Source organism: Hyaena hyaena, unplaced genomic scaffold (assembly GCF_003009895.1).
Source record: "Hyaena hyaena isolate Hyena2069 unplaced genomic scaffold, ASM300989v1 scaffold_840, whole genome shotgun sequence".
NCBI classification, from domain to species: domain Eukaryota; kingdom Metazoa; phylum Chordata; class Mammalia; order Carnivora; family Hyaenidae; genus Hyaena; species Hyaena hyaena.
In genome coordinates this window covers 509,339-530,644 of record NW_024081475.1, presented here as the reverse complement: position 1 = coordinate 530,644, position 21,306 = coordinate 509,339, and the positions used below count along the sequence as shown (strand labels likewise).

The 21,306-nt window shown below is 48.9% G+C and overlaps 1 protein-coding gene across 1 annotated transcript in view; it reads left to right on the top strand.

The window, feature by feature from the left end:
- Positions 1-20,964, top strand: part of SLC25A43 (solute carrier family 25 member 43) — a 32,341-nt gene extending 11,377 nt beyond the window's left edge. The window contains exons 3-5 of the mRNA XM_039219824.1: positions 74-246; positions 19,404-19,538; positions 20,222-20,964. Coding sequence (XP_039075755.1) covers positions 74-246; positions 19,404-19,538; positions 20,222-20,422 — 509 coding nt within the window. The 3' untranslated portion in view covers positions 20,423-20,964. The remainder of the gene's footprint in view (positions 1-73; positions 247-19,403; positions 19,539-20,221) is intronic.
- Positions 20,965-21,306: the final 342 nt, after the last annotated feature.

The window sequence follows — 21,306 nt, the reverse complement described above, 5'->3', positions numbered from 1 at the left end:
TGCACGGGCATTTATGTTCTCAAGCCGGTGCTGCCAGAGACAGAAGCAGCCTCCTTCGGGCCCTGTCTTGCAGGTGCTCTCCCGTTCTCTGCTGGCTCCCTTCTCGTTTACATGAACCTGGACAAAATCTGGAACGGACCCCGAGATCGGTTCTCTCTCCTCCAGAACTTTGCCAATGTCTGCCTCGCCGCTGCAGTAACCCAGACCCTCTCCTTTCCTTTCGACACAGTGAAGAGAAAGATGCAGGTGAGGGGTAATGTTGGGGGGAGGGCGTCACGTAGGAGGGCTGCCTTGACGTGTCTGCGGGGAGGGCGGTAACAGAACACTGCCCTGAGTGGTGCCAGCTTCCCCACGAGCCCAGGCCACCTCCCTGTCCCCATTCTCTGCTTTTGAAGGTCTTTGATAAAGCCTCCAGACCAGGCCCGCTCTGCTTTCCTCTCTTCCTCAAAGCTGCCTCGATGAGGGAGACTGGAAAGAACCCAAATCAGCCACGAACTACCGATAACAATTCAGTTGAATCCTAGTTTAGTTTAGTTTAAGTTTATTTGAGAGAAAGAGAAAGCGCGAGGTTGGGGGGGTGGGGGGTGCGGACAGAGAGAAAGAGAGAATCTCAAGCAGGCCCCACACTGTCAGCGCTGCCCAAGCATCTGTCCAAGTTGTATCTTTTCCTGTCCTTTGTCCAAACAGATAAGTAGTGGTCACATTGTAATTATCATGTAGATGTAAAGTTACAGCCTGCTTAGTGCATATGCCTATTCACAAAAGCCATTATTCCTAATTTTAAAAGTAATGCACATACGCCTTGAAAATGGTCAGTTTGGGGGCGCCTGGGTGGCTCAGTCGGTTAGGCGTCCAGCTCCTACTCAGGTTATGATCTTGCGGTTCGTGGGTTCGAGCCCTACCTGGGGCTCTGTGCTGACAGCTCAGAGCCTGGAGCCCGCTTTGGATTCAGTGTCTCCCTCTCTCTCTGCCCCTCCCCCGCTCACCCTCTGTCTGTATCTCTCTCTCAAAAATAAACATTAAAAAAATAATAATAGGGGCGCCTGGGTGGCTTAGTCGGTTAAGCGTCCGACTTTCGCTTAGGTCATGATCTCGCGGTTCGTGGGTTCGAGCTCCGCGTCGGGCTCTGTGCTGACTGCCAGCTCAGAGCCTGGAGCCTGTTTCAGAGTCTGTGACTCCCTCTCTCTCTGACCCTCCCCTGCTCACGCTGTCTCTGTCTCTCTCTCTCCTAGAAATAAATAAAACATTTAAAAAATTAAAAAAAAAATAAAATGGTCAATGTTATGTTACGTATGTTTTATCACAATAATAATTTTTAAAAAAGTAATGCGCATGGATTATAGAAACTTTGAGCGAGGTGCCTGGGTGGCTTCAGTCGGTTAAGCATCCAACCTTGGCTCAGGTCATGATCTCACAGTTAGTGAGTTCGAGCCCTGCCATGGGGGCGCTGTCAGTGCCAGAGCCTCCTTTGGGGTTCTCTCGCTCTTGCTCTCTGCCCTCCCTCCCTTTCTCTCTCAAAATAAATAAACTTAAGAAAAAAAAGAAAGTTTAGGAAAAACAAAAAAGTCTAAAACAGAAAACAATAATTACCTATAAACCCAGCATCTTTGCACTATAATGATTAATAGCTTTTCTGCATATGTGTGTGTGCATGTATATGTGTGTGTGCGCATAAATGTATGTAATACCTGTATATGGAAAGTTGGAGGTTTTTTTACAAACTTGTGTCCCTACCATATATAAAAATTAATATCCTACTTTTTTCACCTATTATATAATGGATATTGCCCAGACCATCAACTATCGAGAATGCCTTTTTAAATTTGTCACATAATATTCCACCATATGGCTGTGCCATAGATTTTTTTTTAGCGATGATTCATTCTTGCAAAGTTCTGGAAGCTAGAATTTTAATATCAAGTAGATGCCAGGGCCACGCCCCATTTGAAGGCTGTAGGCGTGGATCCTTCCTTGTCTCTTCCAGCCTCTGGCCGCCCCACGCATTTCTTGGTCTGTGGCTGCAAAATTCAGTCTCGGCCTCCATTGGGCCGTAAATACCAATTTCTCGGTTTCTAAATATTTAGGCTATTTCTAATTGTTCAGGGTGATAACATTACAGTGAAAACCCTTGTATGTTTTTCACATGTGTGATGACGCCCTTCAGCTCTATTCCTACAAATCGACTTATGGGTCTCCACATAAAAATAATTGTAAGGCTCTTTTGTTTTTTTAAGTTTGTTTGTTTGTTTGTTTGTTTATGGGAAGAGCAAAAAGACAGGGAGGGAGAATCCTAAGCAGGCTCCACACTGAGAGAGAGGAGCCTTCTGTGGGGCTTGAACTGATGAACTAAGAGATCATGACCTGAGCCAAAACCAAGGGTCGGATACTTAACCAACTGAGCCACCCGGGTGCCCCCCTTTTTTTTAAGTTTATTTATTTTTTATTTTATTGATTTTTAAAATTATTTTTATTGTTTTATGTAAAGACTCTGAATGAACTTTGCACCCCAGAAAAGTTGTACATTTACACTTGCTCCAGCAGTGAATGAGTGGTTTGTCTCCTCAACAGCCATCAGCAGTAATTACTGTCACTTTTCAAAAAAAAATTTTTTTTACGACAACACTCTACTATAAATCGGGGTGAGATGCACTACAAGTAGCTGTTTGGGGGTAAACTTGATCATCTTTTCCCTGGTACGGAAGCCTTCTTGATACCAGACAGACAGAGCTTCAAGAAGAAGCTTTAAAATAAACGCAAAGTCAGGCTGGTTATTAAAAAAAAAAAAAAGAAAAGAAAAATCCCAGAGAGGTAATTGCATGGTTTTCATAAAGTATGATCCGCATCCAATTATGAATAACGTCATAAATATCATCCAAAGGTGTAGGAAGTGAATTCTTAGGGTGGCGGTCAAAGTTTTATTTTACGGGCGTTAATAAACATAACAACACCCGGTCCACCCTACTTAAAAAAAAAAATGAACTCCCCAGAGGGACTCACAGTGCTGTTCGATGAAAACATGCATTGCTTCCTCTGGCCATTAGATGTCGCTGCAGCAAGTGGAGCATTTCTGAGCGCGCTGAGGCTATTAGCCTGGCAGGTAGTGATCTCTGTGCAGTTAACCTCCTAATCCCCGCTTGAAATGCACCTTCAGTCTGAAGGGTAAGGAGCCTAGAAACAACAGGCTAACCCGAAATCCTGTTGTAGGGGGGGGGGGGGTGTTTCCCTGCGAGGCACACGATCCACATTCTCCAAGGGAGAGCCTCAGTAGCGGCCTCCCGCCCACCCCCCCGCGGGAGCCCGCAAGTTTTACCACTGGAATTTATAGTGAGCGGACTTTGCTGCCCCGACTGAGCACACTTAATGGCAATATTTGCCTTCCCCTGGCTTCCCTCCTCGAGCGGCCTGTCAGGAAGCAAATCAACAGCAGGTGTCTGTTAGATAACCAACCAGCTGGCCGGGGAATTTTCTCAACTCCCACACTGACTGGCCACTTTAGCTGAATGTCTCGTTCTCCCAATATGCTTTTGTGTACACACACACACACACACACACACACAATCTGCCCATCTAATGCCCCATCAGGCTGGAACTCTCTCGAACATCAATGAGAATAATCAGGAGTCTCGTTTAACCGTCTGGGCCCTTCCTTCACCATGCTTCCATTCATCCCTTTCTCTTTTTCTTGTCCTGGCTCGTAGCTGCCATGCCAGAGAATGCAGGGGTAAATAAATTAGGTTTGTGCACGTTTTGATGCAGTGGCTTCTGGTGGGAAGGGGGGGCGGGGCGGCCCAGCGCACAAATGAAATGAGGTGGCCCCCACCCGGCGTGCTGCCTGAAATCGCCTTTGCCACTCTTCAGGGCATTGGGCATGGCTCAAGGCCTTGCGGGCACAGCCTGTCCTTCTCGTCTTCGTTCCCTCCCACACGTGGCCCAGAACTGGGGCTGGAAATGTGTATTTCAGGAGCACTTAGTTTATGGAGAGAACAAGTGGAACAGGAAAGACAGTGACGGAGACCGATCGGTCTGATGAATCCGTGAGCCCCTAATAAGGACCAGGGGCGGAGTCCTGAGCAGAAGGGTCTCTGGACAGGTGCATGTGGAAGACAGAGGGAAGCCGGCTGCCCTGAAACTCCAGGGAGCAGCTGAGAAGAACACGGGAGCCTTGGAAACCCGGTGGGCCCTCTCTGACAGGGTCAGGTGGGAGGCACGAGGCACAAGCTTGGTGTCGCCCCCCCAGGCCAGTAACTCTGACACCCTCCCCTGTGGCCCATGTTAGGTGTCTCCAGTTCATCAAATATAAAACCGACTGTCCGCCTGTTGCTCTGTACCCCAGGGGGACTTTGACCCCATCAAGGCTCACAAGGCAAGCGGGATTGAGCCAGGTCAGCATTTGAACTGAAAGTACGTAAACTGAAGGACAAAGGTGGTATCCGAGTGGCACAGCTGACAGAGCAGAATACACACGGTCCCTGAGCGAAGAGAGGCCCCGGACTGTTCAAACAGAGACGCTGAACCCACCCGAGATGCTTAACGCCTCAGGCTGCCCTTGCCGCACTGGGCGCCGTCACTCAGTCCGGCCCCTCCCGGCGTAGCCGTCTCCTCCCGGTGTCTCAAGCCCAACCCCACATGTTCAGCCCCGACCCACACTCCCGCCGCGCGTGGTCATCTGGCTGTCACCTGTACACGGTCGCCTCTAACGTACCCTGCAACTTTCTGCCCAGGGCTTTCCATTTCGGTACCACCACCACCCCCTCCCCAGTCACCCAGGCTGGAATTCCGGACATTGGCTTTCACGCTTCCTCTTCCCCTCCCCCAGGCTATGGCAGTAAATCCTCCCGCTGCTCTCCGAGATTAAGTCTAAAAATGATCATAAGCATCGAACACTGATGTAGCAGGCACTGTGCTAAAAGTATTTCACGCTCATTATGTTGTGTAATCCTTAACAACGACCCTATGAGGTGGGTACTGTTCATATCAAGCCCATTTTCCAGATGAGAAAACTGAGGCCCTGCAAGATCTGGGGTGGCTCAGTTGATTAAGCGTCTGACTTTGGCTCAGGTTGTGATCTCACGGTTCAGTTCATGAGTTCAAGCCCTACAAAGGGCTCTGCTGTCAGCACAGAGCGGGCTTCAGATCCTCTGTCCTCCTCCCTCTCTCTGCCCCTTCCCCACTTGTTCTCTCTCCCTCCCTCTCTCTCTCTCCCAAAATAAACTTAAAGGAAAAGAAAAAAGAAAAAGAAACCACAAGCCCTGCTTCTCTCTCTCTCTCTCTCTCTCTCTGCCCCTAGCTCACTTGTGCACCCTCCCTAAAAAAAAAAAAAAAAAAAAAAAAAAAAAAACCGGGTAGCTTGTCTCCAGGGTCAATACTCATTCCAGTCCCTCCAGCCCAGCCCACGGCTCCGGCCAGACTAATTTTCTTTTTTTAATTTTTTTTAATGTTTTATTTATTTCTAGGAGAGAGAGAGAGAGACAGCATGAACAGGAGAGGGTCAGAGAGAGAGAGGGAGTGACAGACTCTGAAACAGGCTCCAGGCTCCGGGCTGGCAGTCAGCACAGAGCCCGATGCGGGGCTCGAACCCACGAACCGCGAGATCATGACCTAAGCGAAAGTCGGACACTTAACCGACTAAGCCACCCAGGCGCCCCAGGCCAGACTAATTTTCTTAAGATCTGCCTGTGTTTTGTCCTTCGTTTTGCCCGTAGAGAATAAAATCTGAGGCTGAGCCCCTTGGCCTGGCGCACTGCCTTTACCCACTTTGCCACCCGCATTGCACAGAGGTCCTATATTAGGAACTGCAAAATCAAATGCCAGAGGCAACTTGAAAGTGACAGGGGGGGGGGGACAGAACAGCAACGCAGGGAAACCCAGATAACTGACACTCACCCACTGAAGACAGCTTTCAAAGGCTTTCTGAGCCATCGCGGGCTTTTGGCTTGCAAAGCATTTTGGAAAGCTTACTGGTTCCGCGCTGCAAAATGTGATTAGCATCTCAATATGAATTGCGGGAGGGAATAAAGGAAGCCAGTGGTGACCAAGGCTAGTTCCTCTTCTCCAAGGCTTGGGTGCCATTTTGAAATGGGGGCCCAGTTTCGCAAGGGAGACTAAAATCCAGATTTTTATGTAAAACTCTCCCAACGTTTCAATGTTGGCAAATAAGAACTGTTGAATCTTGCGTGAGCTAAATAAGCCCCACCTTTTTATAACCTCTGTTCTATTCAGGCCTCCAGTCCCATCAGAATGATCTCAGGCCCCTCCCCACTAGCCCCTAAAGAATAAATAAATGTATTTCACGTTCCTGTCACCTCTGCCTGGGCCATCTACCTGCCTCTCAAAAGCTCAACTGTGATTTGCCTCACTGGTGGCTGTCTCTTCTAGTATACACAGATCGGCTGATTTTGTTTGATAAATGAGTTGGCTTTTAACACCCCCAAAACCACTATCCTATCTTGATGGATAGAGGCAGGGGCGCCTGGGGGGCTCAGTCGGTTAAGCGTCCGACGTCGGCTCAGGTCATGATCTCACGGTTCGTGAGCTCAAGCCCCACTATGGGTTCTGTGCTGACAGTTTGGAGCCTGGAGCCTGCTTTGGATTCAGTGTCCCCCTCTCTCTCTGCCCCTCTCCTCTCTCTCTCTCTCAAAAGTAAATAAAACATAACAAAAAAAAAATTGCAGATACTATGTTTTCATTTTCACCGCCACCCCTGAGGGCATCGTTATTTGTTTCAAGAGCTTAGTGGGTGAGTAACCCCCCTTTTTTAATGTTTATTTGTTTTTGAGAGAAAGAGTGTGATCAAGCAGGGGAGGACTAGAGAGAAAGAAGGAGACAGAATCCTAAACAGGCTCCATGCTTACAGCAGAGCCCCATGTGGGGCTCAGACCCACGAACCATGACATCATGACCTGAGCCAGAGACGCTCAACCAACTGAGCCACCCAGGCGCCCCCCCCCCCCACCAAGTAATCCCTTTTAAATAACGCCGTTAGTCTACGTGCCCTCTAACTCAGCCAGTTGAATTTCCTTAGCATTTCCCTACATGCCCCACCTTCTCCCATGTCCACACCACTGCTCTGCGCCTCTGTCCCATCAGGGCCACCTCCCCAAGTCTTCCCTCACCTCACACGGCAGGAGTCCCCCCTTCTGACCGCCCCATAGCTCAACTCTCACTATGGCTCTCTTTTGGCTCCTTGTGTGAGAATATTCCGTGTCATGATCCCCTCGAGACTGCAAGCTCTTTGCCTTCGGGAAGTAGCTCTCACACATTTGTATATCCGCACAGCGTGTAGCCTTACGTGGCGGGCACTTGATACTTGTTGAAAAATGAAGTTCAGGGCCATGGGGTGAGCTCCAAGCCATCTTCCATTGCCTGCCTTAGCCGGCAGGCTTTCTCTATTGCAGCGCTAACGGCTGTTCACATCTGAAGACAGGTGACTATGCCGAAGGGACAGAGTAAATCCATCTTGACGCGTTTTGATGCCCAGCCCCTCTTCACGGCAGCCTCCCACCACTCTGTGGGGTGTCTGGTAGCGCTTGACGCAGCACAGTCTCCTAGAATTTGCATTTGTCAGTTTGTCGATTTCAGGAAATGTGGCCCGAGGTGAATGAACGGGGTCTAAGTCTGTGCTCTCTTGTGATGGGGAGGCTTTCGTCAGGGGCAAGGGTGGGGGCAAAAATAGGTCAGGAGGAGGGAATGAAAGGAGAGTCTTGCCTGGGATTAATAAATTGTAATCTGATAAGAACTCCCATTTCTTGGTCATTCAACATGCACAAGGCAGTTTATTATCCCATGTCATCCTCTTTATCGACCCTGTGAAATAAGTGCTGGTACTATTCCTGTTTCCTCGCTGAGGAAAGGGGGCACAGTCACACAGCCAGCAAGTGATGGGGCTGGGGGTGAACCCAGGTCTCTCCTTCCTGGGGCCCATGCTCTGTCCTCCAGAAAGGAGTGGGGGGGGAGTGCCTAGATACCAAGAAATCTGTTCATTTCTTTCCGTTCCCTTGCCCTGGAGCCAGGACTAGCCGATGAGGGAGGAGACCTGACCCTGGCAATTGGGAGCTCACTATCTCAGTGCAAGAGCAGTTGGGGGAGAAAAAAAAAGTGCAAGCTCAGAAATGGACAGACAAGAGCTTGGCTTTGGCCAGAGAATGGTTAACTCAAGTTAAAAGTGGGGGGGGGGGGGCGAGTCTTTAGAAACCCAGGCTGCCCAAGGGCTCCCTTTTAGTCCCTGGCAGCCTGACAATGGAGCTTAGAGCCTTCGACAGCCATGGGCCTCTGGCGGGCCACAAACTGACCGCGGCTGTTCCGGCTGTTCGGAGGCGCCGGGAAGAAAGCCCTGCTGGCTCTCCGAGCCCCTGGGAGGGTAGGCACAGGCTCCCAGGAAGTGCGGACAGGGTTGCAGGTTTTCGGCCCAGTTCAACACTTCCTGGTTGACCCAGCGTCTCTTCCCAGCAGGAACACAGCTCTCTTTTCCCGGCAGAGCCGCAAGCTCTAGGTCGTGGGAGAGGATGGGAACATTGCCTTTACTCTGTTGCATTTTCAACTGGCTGTCTGCCGGCTTCCTCTGGGATCTGGCCCCTTTGGGGACTACCTTCTGCCTAAATCAGTAGCATTGCCTCGGCAGTCTGCAAAAAAAAAAAAAAAAAAAAGACACCTTTGGGGTCCAGGTAGATGTTGGGGGAGGGGAGGTGGCTTTGTTTGAGCATCGTGGTGGCGGTGTAGGGGACAGAATTCTCCCCCATGTTTTCCCAAAAGGTGTAGAGTGCCCTAAATACTTCAGGGATGGCAGTCGTTGGTCATGGAAACAAGACTGTCCCTTGAGGCGGGCCAGGAGGGAGGAGGGAGGGGCCCGCCTAACTCGTCTCTTGTAAAATCACCCTGCCCTTTTCTTCTGACCTGAGCTGGCTTACTCCTTCCAAGAGATAAAGTCTGGGAATCAAAATGGCCGCCGTGTGCTAAGCAGGCTTCTCTGAGCTCCAGCTGGGCAGTAACAGAGCTCTGATAGGCGCTGACCCCCCTCACCTCCCCCGACTCCACAACAGGGGTGAAGAAGGAGGTAGGGGAGGGAGAAAGAGAGGTCCCAGAGAAGCCCTGCTATTCGCCAGGGAAGACCACAGTCCTTGCTGTCAGGAGGAGATCAAGACCACAGCCCGCGCGCCCCTCTGCTGGCCTCAAGTCAGCTTGGCAAGGCACACACCCTGGGTGGACACCCCCTCTGCCCCCGTGGAGCTGTTGCTGGTTTGGTTTTGGCAGCTGTGTTCATCTTAAAGCTTAAAGACTCGCTCCGTGGTCAAGAGTATGGGCTTTTGGGGGGCGTCTGGGTAGCTCGGTCGATTAAGCTCAGGTCGTGACCTCATGGTCTGAGAGTTCGAGCCCTGCACTGGGCTCTCTGCTGTCAGCACAGAGCTCCCTTGGGATCCTCTGTTTCTCTCTCTCCCTCTCTCTTTCTCTCTGTCTCTCTCTGTCTCTCTCTCTCTCTCTCTGCCCCTCCCCTGCTCACGCTCTCTCTCTCTCTCTCAAAAATAAATATTAAAAAAAAATTAAGAGTATGGGCTCTGGATGCCAGCCCTGGCCCTTACCTCTTTGTGAATTTGCATAAGCCGTGTGGCCTCTCTGAGCCTCATCTTCCTCATCCGTAAACCGTGGGGATAAGTGGCGTGCCTGACTCATACACCGCAGAGAACACTGAACTGGGTTAATGCAGATACAGAGCCGGGCGCCTGACAGATACTCCACAAAGCTGAGGTGCTGTTTTTATTGTTCTGGAAGCATCTCTTCAGAATCGGTACATGGCGTCGGGGGCCTGATTCGAACTATAAAGCCTGTCCAGGTGTGTTTCTGTGTTCTCTATGATTGCCATACACACACAAAAGAGCTCGCTAGCCTCACAGAACCTCAAAGGACCCTCGATCTCTAGAGATAATGGTGAGCAGGGCCGGTAGGAGAGTTATTCATTTGTGGGCTGAGTTTGGCAGGCATTTACCTAGAGGCCAGCATTGCCCAAATCCATATACTCCCGGCCCTCTGAAAACTGCCTTCTTACAGTCTTTTCCCTCCCCCCCATCGCGGTGACACTGAATTTGACTCTTCGGGGCCGCCACTGCTCCCACGAAGGCCTCAGCCTGGGTGGCCCCGCTGCCTTGCAGCTCGGTCACTTCCTCTAGTCCGGCCCCAGCTACATGTCTGGTTCCTCCGCCCCCGCCTCCCAACCGGCACCCAGGAGCTCACGGTTTCTCTTCTCCCTTTCCAAGCGCAATCCTCACCTGCGGTCCCTTTCCTGGCTTCCCCACCATTATCATCATTAGCTCGGGCTTCCTGGACCGATAGTCGTGGGTAGGGGTGGAGGGCAGCCTGTAGGCAGCCACGACGGGGCCAGCGGCCCACACCCGCTGCACAGACACCCCCACTGCAGAGCCGGGCGCTCCCCAGCTATATGTGGACGGCTCTTGGGGGTCAGGCTCCGCCAAGGGAAACTTGGGCCATGTGGTTCACAGGACATAGAGGTCCTTTTACCCCAACACGGTTGGCTGCTTTTGTTGGATTACGGGAAGTGGGCCACAAGACAGAAGCTTCCTACCACGACTGCCTTCCACATGTTTATGTCCTCCGATGGTGTGGGAATTGGCCAGCTTGGTCTTCGCATCGTGACTTCTATGTCTACGGCCGATCGAAGTCCCCCAAAACAGGCCAAAGGTTCTGAGCTCCTGTTTGCTCCAGCTACAAGAGCCTTCTTCTTTTTTCCTGTTCTTTCTGTTGTCCCTCCTCTTACATACTTTTTTTTATAGTTTTTTAAAAGGTTATGTGTTTTTGAGAGAGAGAGAGAGAGCATGTGCAAAGTGGGGGAGGGGCAGAGAGAGGGCAAGAGACAGAATCCCAAGCAGGCTCCATGCTCAGCGCAGAGCCCAACTCAGGGCTTGATCCCACGGCCAGGTGATCATGAGCTGAGTCTAAATCCAGAGTCAGATGGACGCTTAACCAACTGAGCAACCCAGGCACCCCCAAAAGTTTTTTAAAAAGAGAGGTAGGGGCACCTCACTGGCTCAGTCGGTGGAGCATGCGACTCTTGATCTCGAGGTTGTGAGTTCAAGTCCCACGTTGGGTGTAAGGTTTACTTGAATAAATAAACTTGTTTCTTTAATCCTCAAAAAAAAGACAAAGACGTAAATTTTAAGAAAAGAAGAGAGAGAAGGGAAGAAGAAGCAGGGAAACAAGTAGAGTTCCAATTAGGGAATTTACATTTTTCTTAATTAAGTTTACTTATTTATTTATTTATTTTGAGAGAGAGAGAGAGAGAGAGAGCGCGAGCACAAGTGGGGGAGGGGCAGAGAGACAGAGGGAGAGCGACAGAATCCCAAGCAGGCTCCACGCTGACATCGCAGGGCCCGATGCAGGGCTCAAACTCACAAACCGAGGCGCCAGTTAGGGAATTTTTTAAAAGTTCAAAATGAGGTGGCATCAGACCTCACCCTGGGTGATTAGGGTTTTGCCCAACTGAAAAGGTATATATAGTGTCCAGGAAATAAGTGTGACTGGATGCAGGTCTCCTGGCGTGGGGGCAGGTATTGGGAATCTCCAGAGACACAGAGCCCGGTAGGATATGTCTATATGCAGAAAGAAAGAGATTTGTTCTAAGGAATGGCCTCACACGGTTGTGGGGGCTGGCGTGTCCGAGATCCGCAGGAATATGGTGCAGTTCAAGTTCAGAGGTTAACTACTGGCACAATTCCCTCTTCCTGAAGTTGACCTCGGTCTTTTTTCTCCTAAGGCCTTTAATGAATTGGATGAGGCCCACCCATGATATGAAAGGCAATTTGCTTTCCTTAAAATCTAGTAACTTAAACATTAATCTCATTTGGCCAGACACATGAAAATATGCCCATCGTCACTTATCATCAGGGCAATGCAAATCACAAGGACAATGAAAGGCACCTGGCAACTCTTGATCTCCGAGTTGTAAGTTTGAGCCCCACGTTGGGTGTAGAGATGACTTAAAAATTATATCTTTAGGGGTGCCTGGGCGGCTCAGTTGGTTAAGTGTCTGTCTCTTGATTTCGGCTCAGGTCATGATCTCATGGTTCATGAGTTCAAGCCCCAGGTCATGCTCTGGGCTGACAGCATGGAGCCTGATTGGGATTCTCTCTATCTCTCTCTGCCTCTCCTTTTCTCTCTCTCTCTCTCTCTCAATAAATAAATAAACTTAAAAAAAATCTTTACAATAAAAAACAATAAAGCCTTTCAAAAAAAATACAATGAGATATCAACCCACACTTGTCAGAACAGCCAAAATCAACAACACAAAAAACAGCAGATGTTGGCGAGGATGTGGAGAAAGGGGAACCCTCCTGCACTGTTGGTGGGAAGGCAAAATGGTGCAGGCCTGTGGAAAACAGTATAGAGGTTGGTCAAAAACTTAAAGATAGAACTACCTTACAATCCAGCAATGGCACTGCTGGAAATTTACACAAAGAATATGAAAACACTAGTTCAAAGGGAGACACGCATCCCTATGTTTAGAGCAGCATTATTTACAATAGCCAGGATATGGAAGCAGCCCAAGTGTCCATCGACTGGCTACTTGGATAAAGAATGGATATCCAAGATGAATGGATAAAGAAGATGTGGTGTATATATACAATGGAATATTATTCAGCCCTAACAAAGAATGAAATTGTTGCCATTTGCAACAACATGGATGGAGCTAGAGAGTATAATGTTAAGTGAAACAAGTCCGAGAAAGACAAATACCATAGGATTTCGCTCATATGTGGAATCTAAGAAAGAAAACGGATAGAGGAGAAAAAGAGAATCAAAGCAAGAAACAGATTCTTCATGATTGAGAACAATCTGATGGTTACCAGAGGGGAGGTGGGCGGGGCGGGGGGGATGGGTGAATAGGTGATGGGGTTGGAAAAGCACACTTGCTGTGATGAGCACCGGGGGAATGTATGGAATTGTTGAATCACTAAACTGTACACGGGAAACTAATATGAACACTGTTAACTAACGGGAATAAAACTCAAAACTCAAAGTAGAAAAATAACGATAACAATAAAGGTTAGTTTCATCTTCAAAATACCTTTGCAGCAACACCTAGACTGGCGCTTGTCCAAATATCTGGGTACCGCGGTCTAGCCGAGTTGACACAGGAAGTTCACCGTCACAGGCTGGGAGGGAAAAGAATACTGGGAAAACAGGTCGGCGTCACATTGGAGAGGGTTCGGAATTCTGTTAAATTTTTCTTGGGAAAACTTTACTTAGAAAGTTGGGAGTTGGTGAAGTCCAGGAGCTGGCGGACCTCACGGTTGCCAGCTTGAGATCGACTGTGGTGGGAATATTCACAGCACTGAAACCGACGACTGCTCCAGCTCAGGGCGTTTTCCCCGCTCAGAGAATCTGTTGTTAAATATTTGCCACTATGTTAGCACCCAGCTTGCACTACAAGTCAAAAATGTCGATTTTTATTCTAATAAAGCCATTAAAGGGGCGCCTGGGTGGCTCAGTTGGTTACTCTTCCGACTCTTGATTTTGGCTCAGGACATGATCGCACGGTTGGTGGGATCGAGCCCCCCTTCTGGGTCTGGGCTGACAGCACAGGGATTCTCTGTCTCCCTCTCTCTCTACCTCTCTCCTACTCTCTCTCTTTCTCTCTCTCTCAAAATAAATAAATAAGCATTCAAAAAATGAAAAGTATAAAGCCATTAAAATATTTTAAGCAGATGAGTAAAAAGATCTGACTTTTAAAATGCCAGAATGACTCTGTAGAGAATGGACTATATTTTTTTAATTTTTTTTAATGTCTTATTTCTGAGAGGGAGAGAAAGAGAGACAGCGTGAGCAGGGGAGGGTCAGAGAGAGAGGGAGACACAGAATCTGAAGCAGGCTCCAGGCTCTGAGCTAGCCGTCAGCACAGAGCCCGACGCGGGGCTGGAACCCACGAACTGTGAGATCATGACCTGAGCCGAAGTCGGACGCTTAACTGACTGAGCCACCCAGGCGCCCCGAGAATGGACTATAGAAGGGCCAGGCAAGGAGTCCCACACTTTCTCTGTCCCAAGGAGACATGATGATCCATGTTAGCGATGATGGTGGCTTGGCAGTGAAGGTGGAGTGAAGGAAAGACATTTGCAAGAGGGTTAAGGTCCTAAGGTTGACCATAGGTGGCCCTTGATTCATCGGAAGTCGAGTCTAGTTGCCCTGTTCTGTAACTCATGTAACTTTCGTAGTGTCTTTTGGTTTTAGTCGCGGTGGGGGGCACCAGGTTACAAAATGTTTACCTTGACTCATGCTCGGGGCTTTGTTGCACGTTTACTGGAAACCAGCAGAAGAGAAATCAATCATATGATTTCATAACAGAATAAGGAGGTTAATTTCCTGCACGAACACAATCTCTCTTTGCTTATGTCAGTCTTACAGTAGCAGGAAGAACTTCAAGTCCTGTGATTAGGCAGCTTCTTTCCAAGGAGAAGGGAGTCCCAGCCCAAACTGCCGTCATTTCTAACCTAAATTCCCCCTCGTAATCTCCTAACTGGTTGTCCTCCACCCTTCCACCCTTTCCCCCCCACCCCTTGCGTCTTCTCAACACAGCAGCCAAAGTGATCCTGTTGAAATATAAACTAGGCTAGGGGCGCCTGGGGGGCTCAGTCGGTTAAGCGTCCAACTCTTGGTTTCGGCTCAGGTCATGCTCTCACGGTTCATGGGATCAGGCCCCGCATCGGGCTCTGCATTGACGGTGAGCCTACTTGGGATTCTCTCCCCCTCTCTCTGCCCCTCCCCCCCAAAGCAAGTAAACATCTTATGTCACTCTTCTATTGAGAACTCCCCAGTTACTCTCATTCTCCCTCAGTAAAAGCCAAAATGCTTACAGTGGCCTACTGGCCTCACGTGGTCCACTCACCAGTTACTTCTCTGATGTCCTGTCCTGTTACTCGCTCCTTTGTTCATTCCGTTCTCACCACATTGGCTTCCTTTTTTGTCTCTCTAACACCCTAGGCATGCTCGTGCCCCAGGGCCTTTGCAGATAGCTGTACAACTCACTTCCTTCCAATCTTTCCTCAAAGGTCTTCTTGCTGAGTCTCCCCTGACCGCCCAAGTAAGACTTCAACACCCTCTAGGCTCTCCCTGTATCTTTTCCCTGCCTTTATTTTCTTCAGAGCGTTCAGTGCCTTTTAGTATTTGGTAAAATTATTTATTTTCTTTGTCTATTCCTCTCCCGCCACTAGAATTTCAGCTCTGTGGGAACAGGGACTCTTGTCTGTTTGTTCACTGCTGGACCTTCAGTGCCTGGCACATAGTAGGTAGCAAATAAACATTTGAATAAATGAAAAGTCTTCAGAGGGGATAAGGAGAGCTAATGGCAGTACAGAAATATTGCTAAGGAGTATGGGGCGTGAAAGATGATTTTAATGCTAGGGAAAGTATTATTTTTTTAAATTTTTATTATTTTTTGAGAGAGAGAGAGAGAGACAGAGCATGAGCTGGGGAGGGACAGAGAGAGAGGGAGACACAGAATGCAAAGCAGGCTCCAGGCTCTGAGCTGTCAGCACAGAGCCTGACTGGGGCTCGAACCCAAGAACCTGAGCCGAAGTCGGATGTTTAACCGACTGAGCCACCCAGGCGCCCCAGAAAACTGTTAATTAAGGACCTTGTAAGTCATTCTAAGGAGCTTGGATTTCCCGGGAATCCCAGGCTCCTGACTTAGGGCAGCACGTTGAATGGTGGTACTATTTACTGAGATAAGAAATACAGAGGAGGCCAGGTGCCTCTGACTGCCAGCTCAGAGCCTGGAGCCTGTTTCAGAGTCTGTGACTCCCTCTCTCTCTGACCCTCCCCTGCTCATGCTGTCTCTCTCTCTCTCCTAGGAAAAGAAAAAAAGAACAAGGAAGCCCTTATGGGTGGATCAGAGAGAGATAGAATGACAGGGGATTAGGTTGGAGAGATGGTTGCCTTTGGATGGCAGTAAGGCATGGAAAGTTTGACGGGTTTTACTTTTCANGCCTGTTTCAGAGTCTGTGACTCCCTCTCTCTCTGACCCTCCCCTGCTCATGCTGTCTCTCTCTCTCTCCTAGAAATAAGTAAAACATTAAAAAAATTTTTTTAAAAAGAAAAATACAGAAGAAAGAATTAATTTCATGGGGCACCCAGGTGGCTCAGTCAGTTAAGCATCCAACTCTTGACTTTGGCTCAGGTCATGATCTCACGGTTTGTGAAAACCAAGCCCTGCGTTGGGCTCTGCCCTGACAGTGTGCAGAGCCTGCTTAGAATTTTCTCTCACCCTCTCTCTCAGACCCTCCCCCCCTTTCTCTCTCTCTGTCTCTCCTTCAAAATAAATAAATAAACTTAAAAAAGAAAGAATACATTTGATGTGATCAAGGGGAAAGGCAATAATGGGTTCTAGGCACGTCAAGTTTTGAGAACCTGTGTGCTACCCAGGTGGACGTGTTCAGGAGGCAGCTGAGCGCTTGGTTTGGTAGCTCAGGGTAGGAGGTCCGGGCCAAAGAGAAAGATTTGGAAGTCATCTGCCTGTAGACGGTGTTTAAAGCCATGGCTATGATAGAATTTCCTAGAGAAGTTGTATACATTGAGGAGGGCAAAAAGTTACTGGTTACTAATGCCAAATACTGCTCCAAAATCCGATAAGAAAATATCGAGGCCACCTGGGTGGCTCAGTCAGTTAAGTGTTTGGCACTTGGCTTCAGCTCAGGTCATGACTTCATGGTTCATGAGGGCCACGCTCCGAGGAGCCTGCTGAGGATTCTCTCTGCCCTTCCCCCGCTCTGTGCCCACCCCCCAACTCTCTGTCTCTCTCTCTCAAAATAAATAAACTTTAAAAGTTATTTTTTAAAAAAAGAAACCCTACTGAATTTGACAGGGGGCCCTAAGTGAATATATGTCATTTATTCAAATATTTCTTGAACATTTGCTATGTGTCGAGGATACAGAAGATACGATAGTGAATCAGACAAAAATCCCCTTTCCCACAGAGCTAAAATTCTACTTGAGAGGAACAGACAAATAAGACAGGAAATAAGGGGCTCCTGGGCAGCTCAGTTGGTTAAGCGTCCCACTCTAGATTTTTGGCTCAGGTCATATCACGATTCATGATATCACGGTCATGGGTTCGAGCCCCACATCAGGCTTCGCACTGCTGGTGCAGAGCCTGCTGGGACATCTCCCTCCTTCTGTCTGCCTCTCTCTCTGGCTCTCGCTTTCTCTTATACAAAATAAATAACCTTTTTTAAAAAAGTACAAATGAAAAGGGAAAGGGATGTCCAGTAACAGATGAGTGGGGCCGCACAATGGAACACGACTCAGCAATAAAGAGAAGAAACTCCTGATGAACACGACAATAGGGATGGATCTCAGAAGCATCGTGCTGAGTGAGAGAAGCCCGTCTCGCAAGGCTACAGGCTGTACGCGTCCATTTATATGACATGCTCAAAGGGCAAAACTAGAGGGACCGAGAAAAGATCCTTGGCTGTCCAGGGCTGGGAGGCACAAGAGAATCGCGGGGGCCGAGGGGACAGTTCTGTGTCCTGACGATGGTGGTCACACAAAGCTCTACGGAGGAAGGAGTTGTTTTTTCTTGAGAACATTTTTTTCTTTTTTTAATGTTTATTTATTTATTTTTGACAGGGAGAGAGAGAGCACATGAACAAGGAAGGGGCAGAGAGAGAGGGAGAGAGAGAACCCAAAGCAGGCTCTGCACTGTCAGCGCAGAGCCCGACGCGGGGCTCAAACCCGTGAACTGCGAGATCATGACCTGAGCCGAAGTTGGACGCTTAACCGACTGAGTCCCCCAGGCGCCCCAAAGCGTACTTTCTATGTAATAGTGAGAGCAACGCTAGCCCGTATTTCTTGATCCTTACCATGTGCCTTTCATGCACACCTCATTCAATTCTCACAGAAGTCCCACATGAGTTCCTTATTCAGAGTACAAGGAAACAGGCTCAGGAGAGCTAGGTGAGTGCCCAGGGTCACAGGGCCCGCAGGTGAGGCCACCAGGATAGACCCTGACTCGTCCGGCTCCAGATACTCTGGTCTTCTGACTGTGAGACTCTACTGCCTCCCTCGCCCGCGTGGAAGATCGTTTTTGTTGCTTCTTTATTTATTTTTAAGTAATCCCTACACCCAACGTGGGGCTCGAACTCACGACCCTGAGCTCAAGAGTCTCATGCTCTTCTGACTGAGCCAGCAGGGCACCCCTCCCGGCGTGGGAGATCTGGATTCCACTTCACTAGAATGCCATGCTAGCCTCCACCAGACATTTCAGAAACAAACCACAGTATGAGAAAAGCTCAATGTGACCTTGACACCATTTCTGAAAGCCAGCTGCAAGGGGCTGTCCCCCTCACAGCGGCCCAGGACTGTCAGGTGTGTATGCAGATAGTATTTCATCTGATCCTAAAACTGTTTTACTAAAGGACAAAAATGTGACTTTCACAGAGGGAGTATTTTGGTGATTGGCCAGGACCTTTCTCAGAGTAGTGATGAAGTCTGTGAACATGGCTGAAAGTGCTGGAAAAGTAAGGGTCACTGAAGTCGAGGTCCAGAAACTGGGTGTGGGATGGGTTTTCTTATAGATGCCAGAGTTCCCTAAGATGGTGGTGAATCTGGAAGAGGGAGAGCCCCTGGGGGGCATGGTCTTCAGTGAACGTGGAAGACCTTCAGGAGGTCAAGAGATGTGAGCGGCAGCAAGGAGCACGATTCAGTGACATGAGCCCCTGCGGAAAACTTCCAGCCTCAGAGCAAGGGAGACAGGGTTGGGGACGGCAAGAGGGATCTGCTCCCTGGCCCAGGACTTCTGTGATGTGGAAAAATGAGCGGCCCACACTTGAGAGCTTCGCAAGGAAGGGAAATGGAGGCACGCCTGGGTGGCTCAGTCGGTTGAGCGTCCAACTTCTGCTCAGGTCATCATCTCACGGTTCATGGGTTCGAGCCCCGCATTGGGTTCTGTGCTGACAGCTAGCTCAGAGCCTGGAGCCTGCTTCAGATTCTGTCTCCCTCTCTCTGGCCCCTCCCTGACTCGCTCACTCTCTCTCTCTCTAAAATAAACATTAAAAAAAATTTTTTTAAAGGGGGGGCACTTAAAGGTTAAAGGCCTGGGAGAATGTTAATCATGTCCAGAGGGCATAGGTGGGGAAGTAATATCAAGTATGAAGTTTCCTTTGTCCTGAATGGATGCTTCCTTCCAAGCAAAATAAGCCACAAATATGTGAGCAAGGTGACTTTACTGCATGTTGATATTCATTCTCAGCCCATCCAACAAGAGCCCTGTGACAGCCATTCTTGGCCAACATCGTGGCCAGTAGCATAGCAACCAGGGCCCAGACTCAAGACCCCGGCTTCTCCATCTAGAACATTTATTTCCTGGTGACTCAATCACTCCATCCCATCTTGTAAATTTCTGCCAGGCTCAGAGCCCATACCTTCCGCACTGTGGAGGGGTGGACGTCCATTTCTCAGGAGCAGTGGACTGCTTCCGGCAGATAGTCAAGGCCCAAGGGGTACTGGCGCTCTGGAGTGGACTGACAGCCAACTTGCTAAAGGTGAGAAGGGTGATCAGTCTCTTCCTCCCCACCTCTTCCAATTCTAGCCCATTCCCTTGCCGTTCCCCGACAGGTTGCATGGAGACAGCCTGTCTTATACTGATGGTAGCATAAGTCCCAGGTGTAGAGGCTGGCAGTCAGCCCTGAGAGAGGGGACCCTGTGTGGTGTTGGAGTGTCTGACGCCCCATCCAAGAGCAACTGAGCATTTCGTGTAGAGGTTCCTCACATGGGGGTTCACAGACTCCTAAGGGGAACCTAATCCCCTAGCCTAACATCGTTTGCAAAACTGCATATGTACGTGCCTGTGTGCATCTCTCTGGGGAGACGATCCCAAGCTTTCATCATAGTCCCAAAGTATTTCATGACCCTCCCCCCACCACCACCGAAAAACGCTAAGAACTCTGGACTAGCCAGTCAACTGCACGAGTTGACACTTAAAGGATTCCAGTCAAGACCAGCATATGTCGACAGACAGTGTCAGATTAATCCAGACCCATGCCATCGCTCTGCCCTCACCCACACTGTGCCAGCTTTCGCGTTGCCATCTTCCCTGATTCCAAAAAGAATTATGCTGTATCAACCACAGCCTTCGCGTCAGTTGACCCTGATGCAGGCTGACCGAAGATGCCTTGACTATTTTATGTTTGAGATTTTAACAGGGTTTTCGTTTCTTTCTAAACAGATAGTTCCGTATTTTGGAGTTATGTTTGGCACCTTTGAGTTCTGCAAGAGAATCTGTCTTTACCAAAATGGTTACATTGTGTCTCCTCTGAGCTATCAATTGACCCCAGGGGTGGATCAGAGTTTGAAGCCCCAGGAATTACGGGAATTTAAAAAGTTCTTCAAAACCAGACAGCTAAAGTCTAAGAAACCAACTCTTTAAAACTGAATGGAACAAGAAGTGCACTGACTGAAGGCGTGTTACAATCATAGAAAAGATGTGGCCTCGTAATTGTGTGTGTGTGGAGTGACAAGAGAATCCTCCTGTCTGCTGCTCTCAGAAACGAGAAGGTTGGGCCGTATACCACCTCTGAGCTTTGAACTGATGTCCTGGTGAACACCTGTGCCATAGGAGGTTTCCCAACATGACTGTTGCCTGGTGGCATTCCACCCGATTTTGTAACAAAGCGCCGCTGTAATGAAATGTGCAATGTGCATGTGCAACTTACATGACACCAAAGAAATGGCATCACCATGACCTCAAAGCAACATGTAGTTGAAGTGGCTGAGCAGAGAGATACCACATCACGAGCTCAGCTGCTGGGTCACAGCTTGCACTGACCTAGCTTTGCTCCATTTCACCCGAGACTTCCCCACACAGTTGTTCTGAAACTCCTAATCCTTGCTGACTCCTGAGTGTACACACTTTGGTGTAAATTATGCCTTAGCAGAAACTAAATTAAAACATTTAACATTTAAAAATTACCACTTTCATAGTAGAACCATCCTTCTTCATTTCAGTTTGAAGTATCTTGGGGCGCCTGGGTGGTTCAGTCGGTTGAACGTCCGACTTTGGCTCAAGTCATGACCTCACGGTTCACGAGTTCGAGCCCCACGTCCAGCACTGTGCTGACAGCTGGGAGCCTGGAGCCTGCTTTGGATTCTATGTCTCCTTCTCTCTCTGCCTCTCCCCTGCTCACGCTCTGTCTCTCTCTGTCTCTGTCTCTCTCTCTCTCTCTCAAAAATAAATAAAAATTTAAAATTTTTTTTAATTTGAAGTATGTCAAGCTTAGGAATTTCAGGAATCTCATTTCAAGAAGGCAGTTT